At 46.0% G+C, this 12,500-nt stretch overlaps 1 protein-coding gene across 2 annotated transcripts in view; it reads right to left on the bottom strand.

Moving 5' to 3' along the window:
* Window positions 1-4,415, bottom strand: part of LOC140358163 (syntaxin-1B) — a 26,950-nt gene extending 22,535 nt beyond the window's left edge. For both annotated transcript variants that reach the window (XR_011926695.1, XM_072442850.1), the window contains exon 1: window positions 4,143-4,415. Coding sequence is in view for 1 of the 2 variants with exons in the window: in XM_072442850.1 (XP_072298951.1) it covers window positions 4,143-4,172 (30 nt within the window). In the remaining variant the exon portion in view is untranslated. The remainder of the gene's footprint in view (window positions 1-4,142) is intronic.
* Between the last annotated feature and the right edge of the window lie 8,085 nt (window positions 4,416-12,500).

Below are 12,500 nucleotides of genomic sequence, written 5' to 3'. Positions count from 1 at the left end.
AGAGGCTGAAGAAGAGACTGAAGACGAGACTGAAGAAGGGACTGAAGAAGTATGTGACGTGATATGATATAATGTAATGTAAAGCAATTTTATGTAATATAATGTATCATAATGTAAGCAGCTCAGAGCCAGAAATAGTAGGTTAACACTTTGCTGATTGTCCTTCCCTCTCTTTCCCTCTCACATTGCACTGTTCTATCAAATTTATCTTATTTTCTTCAATAGACTTTGAGACGCCTGATCCTTATGTTTCAGCTTTCAGCACCACAGACAGCGACATACATTTACTACCCACAACCTCTGAGCAACGCGCGCAGAGTCTGAGGCTAACCACTCTGCCGCTGATGTGTGTGTGTACGTGCGTGCGTGCGTGCGTGTGCGTGTGTGTGTGTGTACGTGCGTGTGTGTGTGTGTGTGTGTGAGTGAGGGGCGGGGTCACTATGGGGCCCGTGATTAGCCAGTTTTCCGGTTGTAAATAACGCCTCATCTGTTGGAATGAATGATGATGACAGTAAAACCTAATTAACGCTAAACCAGGTCTAAACCAGGACTAAACCAGAATAAAACCAAGTCAAAACCGGGTCTAAAGCAGGAATGAACCAGGACTAAACCAGATCTAAATCAGGACTAAACCAGGACTGAACTAGGTCTAAATCAGGTCAAAACCGGGTCTAAACCAGGTCTAAACCGGGTCTAAACCAGGTCTAAACGATGTAAGGTGAAGAGTTAATTAAAAAAAACGGTTACAACGTCACAGTGAAGAGTAAACTCTACAGTTTACCCTCCAGTAAATTATAGTATGAGATAAGATCAAAGCAGCAGGTGAACAGAAACATGCAACAAAAACAAGATAAATAGCTTTAAGAAGATACTTAAATCTTTAAAACAGACTTAAAAAGTATAATTCTATCCAATCTGGAAAATGGCCAGATTTCCAAAATGGAGATATATTTTTACAAATTAACTCAAGTCTGTTTGAAAATTAACTTTACTCATTCAGAAAATGTGGTTTGATAAAACTCGCCACAGACTTGAGAAATACAGATCCATGTGAATAGAGTGACTGACCCGGGACTATTCCAGGTCTGAACTGGGACTAACCCAGGACTATTCCAGGTCTGAACTGGGACTAACCCAGGACTATTCCAGGTCTGAACTGGGACTAACCCAGGACTATTCCAGGTCTGAACTGGGACTAACCCAGGACTATTCCAGGTCTGAACTGGGACTAACCCTGGACTATTCCAGGTCTAAACTGGGACTAACCCGGGACTATTCCAGGTCTGAACTGGGACTAACCCGGGACTATTCCAGGTCTGAACTGGGACTAACCCAGGACTATTCCAGGTCTGAACTGGGACTAACCCAGGACTATTCCAGGTCTGAACTGGGACTAACCCAGGACTATTCCAGGTCTGAACTGGGACTAACCCTGGACTATTCCAGGTCTAAACTGGGACTAACCCTGGACTATTCCAGGTCTAAACTGGGACTAACCCGGGACTATTCCAGGTCTGAACTGGGACTAACCCGGGACTATTCCAGGTCTGAACTGGGACTAACCCGGGACTATTCCAGGTCTGAACTGGGACTAACCCAGGACTATTCCAGGTCTGAACTGGGACTAACCCAGGACTATTCCAGGTCTGAACTGGGACTAACCCAGGACTATTCCAGGTCTGAACTGGGACTAAGCCAGGACTATTCCAGGTCTGAACTGGGACTAACCCTGGACTATTCCAGGTCTAAACTGGGACTAACCCGGGACTATTCCAGGTCTGAACTGGGACTAACCCTGGACTATTCCAGGTCTGAACTGGGACTAACCCGGGACTATTCCAGGTCTGAACTGGGACTAACCTTGGACTATTCCAGGTCTGAACTGGGACTAACCCAGGACTATTCCAGGTCTGAACTGGGACTAACCCAGGACTATTCCAGGTCTAAACTGGGACTAACCCGGGACTATTCCAGGTCTGAACTGGGACTAACCCTGGACTATTCCAGGTCTGAACTGGGACTAACCCGGGACTATTCCAGGTCTGAACTGGGACTAACCTTGGACTATTCCAGGTCTGAACTGGGACTAACCCAGGACTATTCCAGGTCTGAACTGGGACTAACCCAGGACTATTCCAGGTCTGAACTGGGACTAACCCTGGACTATTCCAGGTCTAAACTGGGACTAACCCGGGACTATTCCAGGTCTGAACTGGGACTAACCCTGGACTATTCCAGGTCTGAACTGGGACTAACCCGGGACTATTCCAGGTCTGAACTGGGGCTAACCTTGGACTATTCCAGGTCTGAACTGGGACTAACCCTGGACTATTCCAGGTCTAAACTGGGACTAAAATGGGACTGGGGTACATTCATTCATAGCAAATGTTTGTGGAATCTGCAGAGAAAGAAGAATCTGTTCACGTACCACAGTTTGAGAAACACATACAATAAACAGATCATGATATTCCAGGACCAGAACCAGGACCTGAACCTGAACCAGAACCAGAACCAGAACTAGGACCAGAAACTGATTCAGGACTTGTCTCAGTTGTGGGGTCTGGGGTAGAATTTTACTCTTTCACCAAGACCTGTCTGACTGTGCATGGACCAGGACTAAACCCAGACCAAGCCAGGTCCAAACCGGAACAAAACCAGGTCCAAACCAGAACAAAACCAGGTCTAAACCAGGAGTAAACCAGGTCTAAACCAGGAGTAAACCAGGCTGAGACACTAGAGAAAAATTTGATAATCCACATTAGTTTGTCCTTTTGCCTCATTTTCCTTTTCCAAACCTGAACTCAAACACCAGACAGACATCATCTAACACCTCCAGGGACCAGTGCCATGGGCCAGTACCAGGGGCCAATGCCAGGGGCCAGTGACCGGGTCCAGAGACAGGGGCCACATCAGGGCCGCCACCCTCACACATCTGAAAGACTACACAGACCATGATGCTTTGCTAAGACTAGCACATGACTTTCAACCTCAGGGCCTCTGCTATGATATATGATTTTCAAACACATCAACTTTCTTTCCCTCCTGTCAAGAGGAAGGGCATCTGCCCTTATTACTAGCCCCGCCCCCCTCCACTGGCCCCTGAAAATTATCTCATGTTTAGCCCTGGTCCTGAAGGTTTAGGGGCCACGGCTCTGTGTGTGTGCGTGAGAGATAGACACAACTGTGTGTAACAGGCGAGTAACTACACAACAAGTACACTGTGTAGAGAGGACACATATTTGAACCTGGACCTGGACTGGACTTGCATGGGATGTGGTTTAGACCTGGTTCAGTCCCGGTCTACTCCTGGTCCGGGATCCATAAATCAGAGCCTCACACGCACACGCGGGCTCACGCCGGTGCCTTGCGCGGTCACGTGACGTGGTGCCGCTGATTCGGTCTGAACCCGGCTGAACCCGCGAGGAGGCGGCGCGTGGCGCTGCTGCAGAACCGCGTCAGCGGTGACCGCAGCGGTACGGTGTGGTGCGGACAGTGGGTGAGGCTTTCCCCTCCCCCAAACACCGCGGAAGCAGTACCGCGTCCGCCGCGTCTCCACCTGCGGCAGGTCGCGGTGATAAAACCTCCGCATTCATTGCGAGGCCTCTGCGGTTCGAGCGTCAGCGCGGAAACACACTGACCTCCACCCGCACCTCCCCCCGCCCCCATCCCCCACCTCACCGCGACGCACCGGGCCTTTAACCGGGACCGGGCCCAGTGCGGCTCCGCGCGGCCTTTTCTGTATTCAGCGAGCGTCACCGCGGCCTGCGCTGCGGAACCGCGAGCGGAAAAGAGGAAAGAGAGAGAAGTGAGAGACGGAGGGAGGGAGGGATGGAGAGAGCGAGAGATCAGCTTCAGCACCGCGGACAGCGCCTCAGCTCCATCCGCGCAGAGCAGCGGGAGGCCTCAGCCCCGGGCCCCGGGCCCAGCTCCACGTACCCCCGCTCTAATCCGTGACACCGAACAGCCCCGCGCACATCCCGCACTCCCGCGGCCCCATACCGCTGCCTCTCCTCCTCCCGCTGCCGCCGCCACGGAGCAGGTGATGGAGCCCGGGCCCTGGCCTCTTCTCCTCGGGCCCTGCACATACTCCCTCTCCCCGGTAAACCCCGGTCCAACCCCGGTAGAGTAGAGTTTGCTCTTACGCTGCGCAGCTCCGCCGTGCGGTCCTTCATGGTCGCGGTCGCGCTTCAATCAAAGGCCTGTCGCTCCGCTCCGGAAGCACGCGCTGCCTCTGCGTCCTGCGGCTCGTGCGGCGTCCCGGCTCAGATCAAGGCGTGTGCGGGTCCGCGCGCTGCTCCAGTGCTCGGTGTGAGTCGGTGCTCGGTGCTCGGTCCCGGGCCTCGTGCGGACGGTGCAATGTGGCCCCAGCGCAAAGCAGCAGCGCGCCCACGAGAAAGAGAGAGAGACAGGGGCACGCGCAGGGGGCGGGGGCGCGCGAGGAGGGGGAAGGGGGAGGGGTGATGCTGCATAAAAAAGAGAGAGCTCAATGCACATGCGCTCCCCTCCCCCTTCAATGAGTGGGGGGCGTGTCAGGCTGACGTCACACTGGAGCCACTGCACGCGCCGTAAACTGACGAATAAAAATAGAAATTATGAAACAGCAAAAATGAAAAGAGAAATTTGGCTTTAAAAGGAGCAGAGAGACCCTCCAGGCTTAGGATTGGACCTGGCTCAGGTCCAGGCTCTGGTCCAGACTCAGGTCCAGACTCAGGTCCAGACTCAGCTCAGGTCCAGACTAAGGTCCAGGCTCAGGTCCAGAATCAGGTCCAGACTCAGGTCCAGGCTCAGGTCCAGACTCAGGTCCAGACTCAGGTCCAGACTCAGGTCCAGACTAAGGTCCAGACTCAGGTCCAGACTCAGGTCCAGACTAAGGTCCAGAATCAGGTCCAGAATCAGGTCCAGACTCAGGTCCAGACTCAGGTACAGGCTCAGGTCCAGACTCAGGTCCAGACTCAGGTACAGGCTCAGGTCCAGACTCAGGTCCAGACTCAGGTCCAGACTCAGGTCCAGACTCAGGTCCAGGCTCAGGTCCAGACTCAGGTCCAGACTCAGGTCCAGACTCAGGTCCAGGCTCAGGTCCAGGCTCAGGTCCAGACTCAGGTCCAGACTCAGGTCCAGGCTCAGGTCCAGGCTCAGGTCCAGACTCAGGTCCAGACTAAGGTCCAGACTCAGGTCCAGACTCAGGTCCAGACTCAGGTCCAGACTAAGGTTCAGACTAAGGTTCAGACTCAGGTCCAGACTCAGGTCCAGGCTCAGGTCCAGACTCAGGTCCAGACTCAGGTCCAGACTCAGGTCCAGACTCAGGTCCAGAATCAGGTCCAGACTCAGGTCCAGGCTCAGGTTCAGGATCAAGTCTGGTTTGTGTTCTCCTGATCTCTGTTTAAAGGGTTAAACAGAACATAAAGAGAAAGGTAAGTTATTATTATAGCTCTATGTAAGGACCAGACCTGAGCCTGGACCTGAGCCTGGACCTGAGTCTGGACCTGAGTTGAGTCTGGACCTGAGTCTGGATCTGAGCCTGGACCTGAGTTTCATCCTGATCCAACATATTTGGGCGTGGTCTTGTGCCCTGAAAGTCCTTCTAGATTTGACTCCTCTTTACTTTAAAAGTGGGACATTTAAAGTACGTAATATGCTGAAATTGTTGAAGCCGCACTTCTCCAACAGTAATTTTCCAAGACATTTATATCATTCCAACTTCACGTCCTCTTGGTTCTATCATTTTTTATGAAGGTGGATCCAGGCTTTGCACCTACACATTCTGTCCATAACAGAACCTGGCAGTAAATGGTTAGAACTGGAGGAGAGTTTTAGGCAACACGTGTCTGAATGATCATGAGTCTATGATGCAGAAATCCATTTATCCATTACAGTCACATTAAGACTTTAGCAAACTTTCTGTTACCGCACGTGTGACAGCCAGGATCGACACAACCCTTGTCTTTGATGTCAAACCAGCCTTCTGTCTGTACTCTCAGGGGCCTCCTTTATGAAGCAAAGGTAATGTGGCCCATGCCAGAAAAGCTGAGCACAATTTACATGCTACTTAAAGAAATCGCAAAGTTATTGACATCATATGAAGACATTCATGGAAAGTGAAATAGAATGAACATAATGCACACAGTTTGTAATGGTCAAAGAGGTGCGCTGGGCAAACAAAGTCAGTGGTGAATACAAATGTCACTTTTTCTAATCCACATACAATTTACTCCAGAATAGACTATTACTTTTTTTTTTTTTAAATATGGAGTAGACCTTAAGATAAGATAAGATAAGCGTTTATTTGTCCCACAATGGAGAAATTCCACAAAGTAGGTACAGAAGTAAATAACAAAGAACAGATGGAACTTATAGAAAACTTTTAAAAAAAACACTCTTAATAGAAAAGCTCTTATAAAAACTCTTAAAAACCTCTAATATTCTTAATAAAAAGTAAAAAAATAAATAATAGTAACAAAAATAACACTCTTATTTACAGCAGTTATATGGATGGATAATATTGCACCGATATGATTGACATTATGCCAGAGTATTGCACATGAATATGACGGTATTGCACATGATTAAGTCAGTATTGCACATGTTATGTCAGTATTGCACATGGTTAAGTCAGTATTGCACATGATTAAGTCAGTATTGCACATGGTTGTCAGTATTTCACATGCTTGTCAGTATTGCACATGATTAAGTCAGTATTGCACATGGTTATGTCAGTATTGCACATGGTTATGTCAGTATTGCACATGTTCAGGGCTAGCAGTGTTTGCTATAAAGTCTGACAGCAGCAGAAGGAAAGACCTGTGAAACGTCTCCTTAACACAGCGAGGGTGGATCAGTCTCTCACTGAAGCTGTTCTCCAGAGTGGACAGAGTGTCCTGCAGGGGGCGACACTCATGGTCCAGCATAGATGTGAGTTTAGCCAGTGACCATGCTCCTGTCTACATTATTGTGGACTTAGAGGAAAGATGAAAAAACACACTTTAGAGGTTCAATGCCAGCCTGCTTCATGCCCCTTCAGCTGGAAAAAAAGTAGAATGACATCAAGACTTATCTTGAAGAGAATAACAACGGTGAAACTTCCCCGCCCGTCCTCTGGGATGCTGCTGAAGCAGTTTCGAGAGGCAAAATTATAGCCATTGTCTCGGCAAAGAAAAAAGAAAGAAAGAGAAAGAAAGTTAAATCTGATCTGCAAGAAAAACGAAAACAGCTGGAGGTAAATCATACCAAGAAGATAGATCCTCAATTGCAACAGGAAATTCATGACCTGACGTCACAGGAAATAGTTCAGAAAATGCTTTTTACCAAAAGAGAATCCCTTTTGAACATAAGTTGTGATTTAAGGTTAAATTTACCAAGAAAATACAATAGCATCTTGAAGCTATGGGCAGGACGCAGCTCAGGCCTGTCAGATGTTAATCAGGTACTCATCAGTGATAAGGAGCTGCAGTCAGCAAACAATAGGATTTCTGTGACCTATGACAGGGCTATTAGGGGAACAAAGATGATTCGTTTTAGGTTAAACTTAGGCAGGGCAAACAATCAATCACCAGGACAGGGCAGGATTAGCAGGACAGGGGCCCCGCCCTGTGGGCAGGGCTTAGGCAGCTCAGAGTAGGATAAATATCCCAGTTCAGAACAGATCCACAGATTGAGACAGACTTTTGGATGAACGTCGAAACATCAAGATAAACATAATACCTGGAGACTACAACTTGTATAACTTGGATTTACACTTGATCTTATTTTTTTCATAAACCAGTTTGCCTCAGAGCAAGAAGGTCGCAAGTTTGACTCCCGGGCTTTTCTGTGCAGAGTTTGCAAGTTTGCTCCGGTTTCCCCCATCAACCTTAAACAGGCCTAGCTATAGTCAAGACCACGCCCAGACCAAAGCCTGGATCTGGGACCAGGTCAAATCCTCCAGCTACAGTCCAGACCACGCCCAGACCAAAGCCTGGATCTGGGACCAGGTCAAATCCTCCAGCTACAGTCCAGACCACGCCCAGACCAAAGCCTGGATCTGGGACCAGGTCAAATCCTCCAGCTACAGTCCAGACCACGCCCAGACCAAAGCCTGGATCTGGGACCAGAGGAAATGCTCCAGAGGCACTGAAGGATGGGTCAAATGCAGAGGACAAAGTTCCCTAAGTGGAAATAAAGGCTGATCTAAACAAATGCCACCCACGACAAATATTTAGTGAAGGCACCAAGCCTCTCGCTCCTGTGGGCGGGGCACAGTCAGGAGGAGGTCCTGATTTAGATAAAGCAGGACCTCCCCCTTTAGATAAAGAGAAGCTGCAGGTGGATTTATAAAGCACAGCTATAAATGATCATAAAGCAGTAGTTTGTGTGGCGTGGAGTCTTTCAAATCAACAGCCGACATTATCATTTATCCAAGACAAATATTAAAATCATTTGAAGCCTTTTTGGAATTTTTTTAGTTTACTGTATAATTTGAAGTGTGAAGGAAATTATAATTGTATTATAGTTTGGCTGAATTTGGCAACAATTTAAATTAAGTTTATTTGTAGAGCATAGTTCGTACACAAGGAAATTCACACAGCAGGAAAAAAGGCATTCAAATTACAGAAACATGACAGAAAACACAGAACTCTTTTGAGAGTTTGTGAGAGAAGTAGGTGATTAAATTACAACAGTCAAGAATGATTATGTTTTTGGGGTAAATAACGTTTCATATTTGTTTTGAATATTCAAGTTCATTCATTGCGCCGTCTGTGAACTTGCAGATGTTAGGAATAGTGCATTTCTCTGATTTTGTTTGTTTTAAATGCAGAACGCGGTTCACTTTTCGCGGTCTCGCTGCTTCGCGGATTTTCATCATGCATTGTGATCTGCATTCTGATTGGCTAAACAGTCTCTCTGCGTCTTCTCTACCTGTGTGTCAATAACGTTATGGATTAATATGTACACGTACGTAAAACCACTTGCCAAATTGAAGTTTGCGAGGCCGGTGAGAGCGCGCGCGTGAGCTTCAATGTTTATGGAGTATTTCATTGTATAATAACTGTAAAAAAATAAAGGTTTCTACTTCGCGGATTTCGCCTATTGCAGGTTCGTTTTGGAACGTAACCCGCGCGAAAAACGAGGGTTCACTGTATAGCCAGGGGTGTCAAACATCCGGCCCGCGGGCCGAATCCGGCAAACGTTTTAATCCGGCCCGCCGAACATTTTTAATTAATATAAAAAAAAAAAAAAAAGTGCGTTTGCGCACTTTACAGCACTTAGGCACCTCAGAGCAGAGGTCTGAGCGAGGACAGAGACGTGTGGCTTTAGGAAACACGTGGAACAAAGAAAGAAGACTGTTTTGTGGATGTTAGAGTTGTGCTAAAAGTGGAGCTAACAACAAGAAAACTAACTTCTGTGATGATGCTCTGAGGAAAACATCCTCTACAAACCTGGACAGATCAGGAGCCACAGGTAAAAACACAGGTCAGAGTGTAATAAAGTATGAACATGACTGTGTCCACACTAATGTGACTGTGACACAAACACAATGACCTCATTTGAGTCACTACATGAATCATTTTGTCACTAAGATCAACTGAAACTATGAAAATAGCGAGCTCATATTGAGTTTGAGCAGAAACATGTCTGTGATATGAACATTTCACATCAGAAATCACATCAAAAGTCCATGTTCCTGTTCCTGCTGCTACATGAATATGGACACATTTGTGCAAAAGTCTCCACAACTATTACAGCTGTAAAAAAGCTATTTATTTCTTATATTTTTTATTGTTTTATTTTGTACATAATATTTGACTCACAATTTGACAAAAGAGTTTGGTTTGATGGAACACTGTGGCTCATGCACTTATTCTATATTTTCAAAGCCAGAGGCGTAACTTAAAGGCGGTATGGACGATTTTTCGGCGATTTGAGAACGCAGGCGGAAGTGCGCATGCGCACTCCCCCGTGCGGACTGATACAACACACACGTGCGTTTTTTTATTAGCGCAACGGAGCGCATCGCATCGCTCGTCTCCCGTAGATTTATGTCCACTTCTGCGTCAGCTCGAACTGTCTTTCTCCGTCTTCATTTTGCCCCGTACACTGAGGGAACTATATTATGATAGATCCATGCGCTTAGGCACGCGGAAACGTGGGCACGATCCGCACGCGGCTGCAGATGAGCGATAGGTGCGTTTTATGATTGATACGTGGCAGGACCAATGATTTATCCACGCCACGAGGAAATATGATAAAAAATTTGCTGAAAAAAATCGTCCATACAACCTTTAACCTCCTTAAACGCTCCACGTGTGTTTGTATTTAGTGGTGAGTCAGTTCAGGTGAAAAGATGACTACAGAGAACTACAGAGAACTACAGAGAACTACAGATGACTACAGAGAACTACAGAGGACAACAGATGACTACAGAGAACTACAGAGAACTACAGATGACTACAGAGAACTACAGATGACTACAGATGACAACAGAGAACTACAGAGAACTACAGATGACTACAGAGAACTACAGAGAACTACAGATGACTACAGAGAACTACAGATGACTACAGAGAACTACAGATGACAACATAGAACTACAGAGAACTACAGAGAACTACAGAGAACTACAGAGAACTACAGATGACTACAGATGACTACAGATGACTACAGATAACTACAGAGAACTACAGATGACAACAGAGAACTACAGATGACTACAGAGAACTACAGAGAACTACAGATGACAACAGAGAACTACAGATGACTACAGAGAACTACAGAGAACTACAGAGAACTACAGAGAACTACAGATGACTACATAGAACTACAGAGAACTACAGAGAACTACAGATAACAACAGAGAACTACAGATGACTACAGAGAACTACAGATGACAACATAGAACTACAGAGAACTACAGAGAACTACAGATGACTACAGATGACTACAGATGACTACAGATGACTACAGAGAACTACAGATAACTACAGAGAACTACAGATGACTACAGAGAACTACAGATGACTACAGAGAACTACAGAGAACTACAGATGACAACAGAGAACTACAGATGACTACAGAGAACTACAGAGAACTACAGAGAACTACAGATGACTACAGAGAACTACAAATGACAACATAGAACTACAGAGAACTACAGAGAACTACAGATGACTACAGAGAACTACAGATGACTACAGAGAACTACAGATGACAACAGAGAACTACAGAGAACTACAGAGAACTACAGATGACTACAGAGAACTACAAATGACAACATAGAACTACAGAGAACTACAGAGAACTACAGATGACAACAGAGAACTACAGAGAACTACAGAGAACTACAGAGAACTACAGATGACTACAGAGAACTACAAATGACAACATAGAACTACAGAGAACTACAGAGAACTACAGATGACTACAGAGAACTACAGATGACAACAGAGAACTACAGATGACTACAGAGAACTACAGATGACAACAGAGAACTACAGATGACTACAGAGAACTACAGAGAACTACAGAGAACTACAGATGACAACAGAGAACTACAGATGACTACAGAGAACTACAGAGAACTACAGATGACAACAGAGAACTACAGATGACTACAGAGAACTACAGAGAACTACAGAGAACTACAGAGAACTACAGATGACTACATAGAACTACAGAGAACTACAGAGAACTACAGATAACAACAGAGAACTACAGATGACTACAGAGAACTACAGATGACAACATAGAACTACAGAGAACTACAGAGAACTACAGATGACTACAGATGACTACAGATGACTACAGATGACTACAGAGAACTACAGATAACTACAGAGAACTACAGATGACTACAGAGAACTACAGATGACTACAGAGAACTACAGAGAACTACAGATGACAACAGAGAACTACAGATGACTACAGAGAACTACAGAGAACTACAGAGAACTACAGATGACTACAGAGAACTACAAATGACAACATAGAACTACAGAGAACTACAGAGAACTACAGATGACAACAGAGAACTACAGATGACTACAGAGAACTACAGAGAACTACAGAGAACTACAGATGACTACAGAGAACTACAAATGACAACATAGAACTACAGAGAACTACAGAGAACTACAGATGACTACAGAGAACTACAGATGACTACAGAGAACTACAGATGACAACAGAGAACTACAGAGAACTACAGAGAACTACAGATGACTACAGAGAACTACAAATGACAACATAGAACTACAGAGAACTACAGAGAACTACAGATGACAACAGAGAACTACAGAGAACTACAGAGAACTACAGAGAACTACAGATGACTACAGAGAACTACAAATGACAACATAGAACTACAGAGAACTACAGAGAACTACAGATGACTACAGAGAACTACAGATGACAACAGAGAACTACAGATGACTACAGAGAACTACAGATGACAACAGAGAACTACAGATGACTACAGAGAACTACAGAGAACTACAGATGACAACAGAGAACTACAGAGAACTACACAG

This window comes from Eucyclogobius newberryi, unplaced genomic scaffold (genome assembly GCF_026437365.1).
Source record: "Eucyclogobius newberryi isolate DKJ021-1_F unplaced genomic scaffold, fEucNew1.0.hap1 SCAF_13, whole genome shotgun sequence".
In the NCBI taxonomy this organism is placed as follows: Eukaryota; Metazoa; Chordata; class Actinopteri; order Gobiiformes; family Gobiidae; genus Eucyclogobius; species Eucyclogobius newberryi.
Note: the sequence above shows the minus strand (reverse complement) of the source record. Positions and strands in the feature narration are given on the sequence as shown.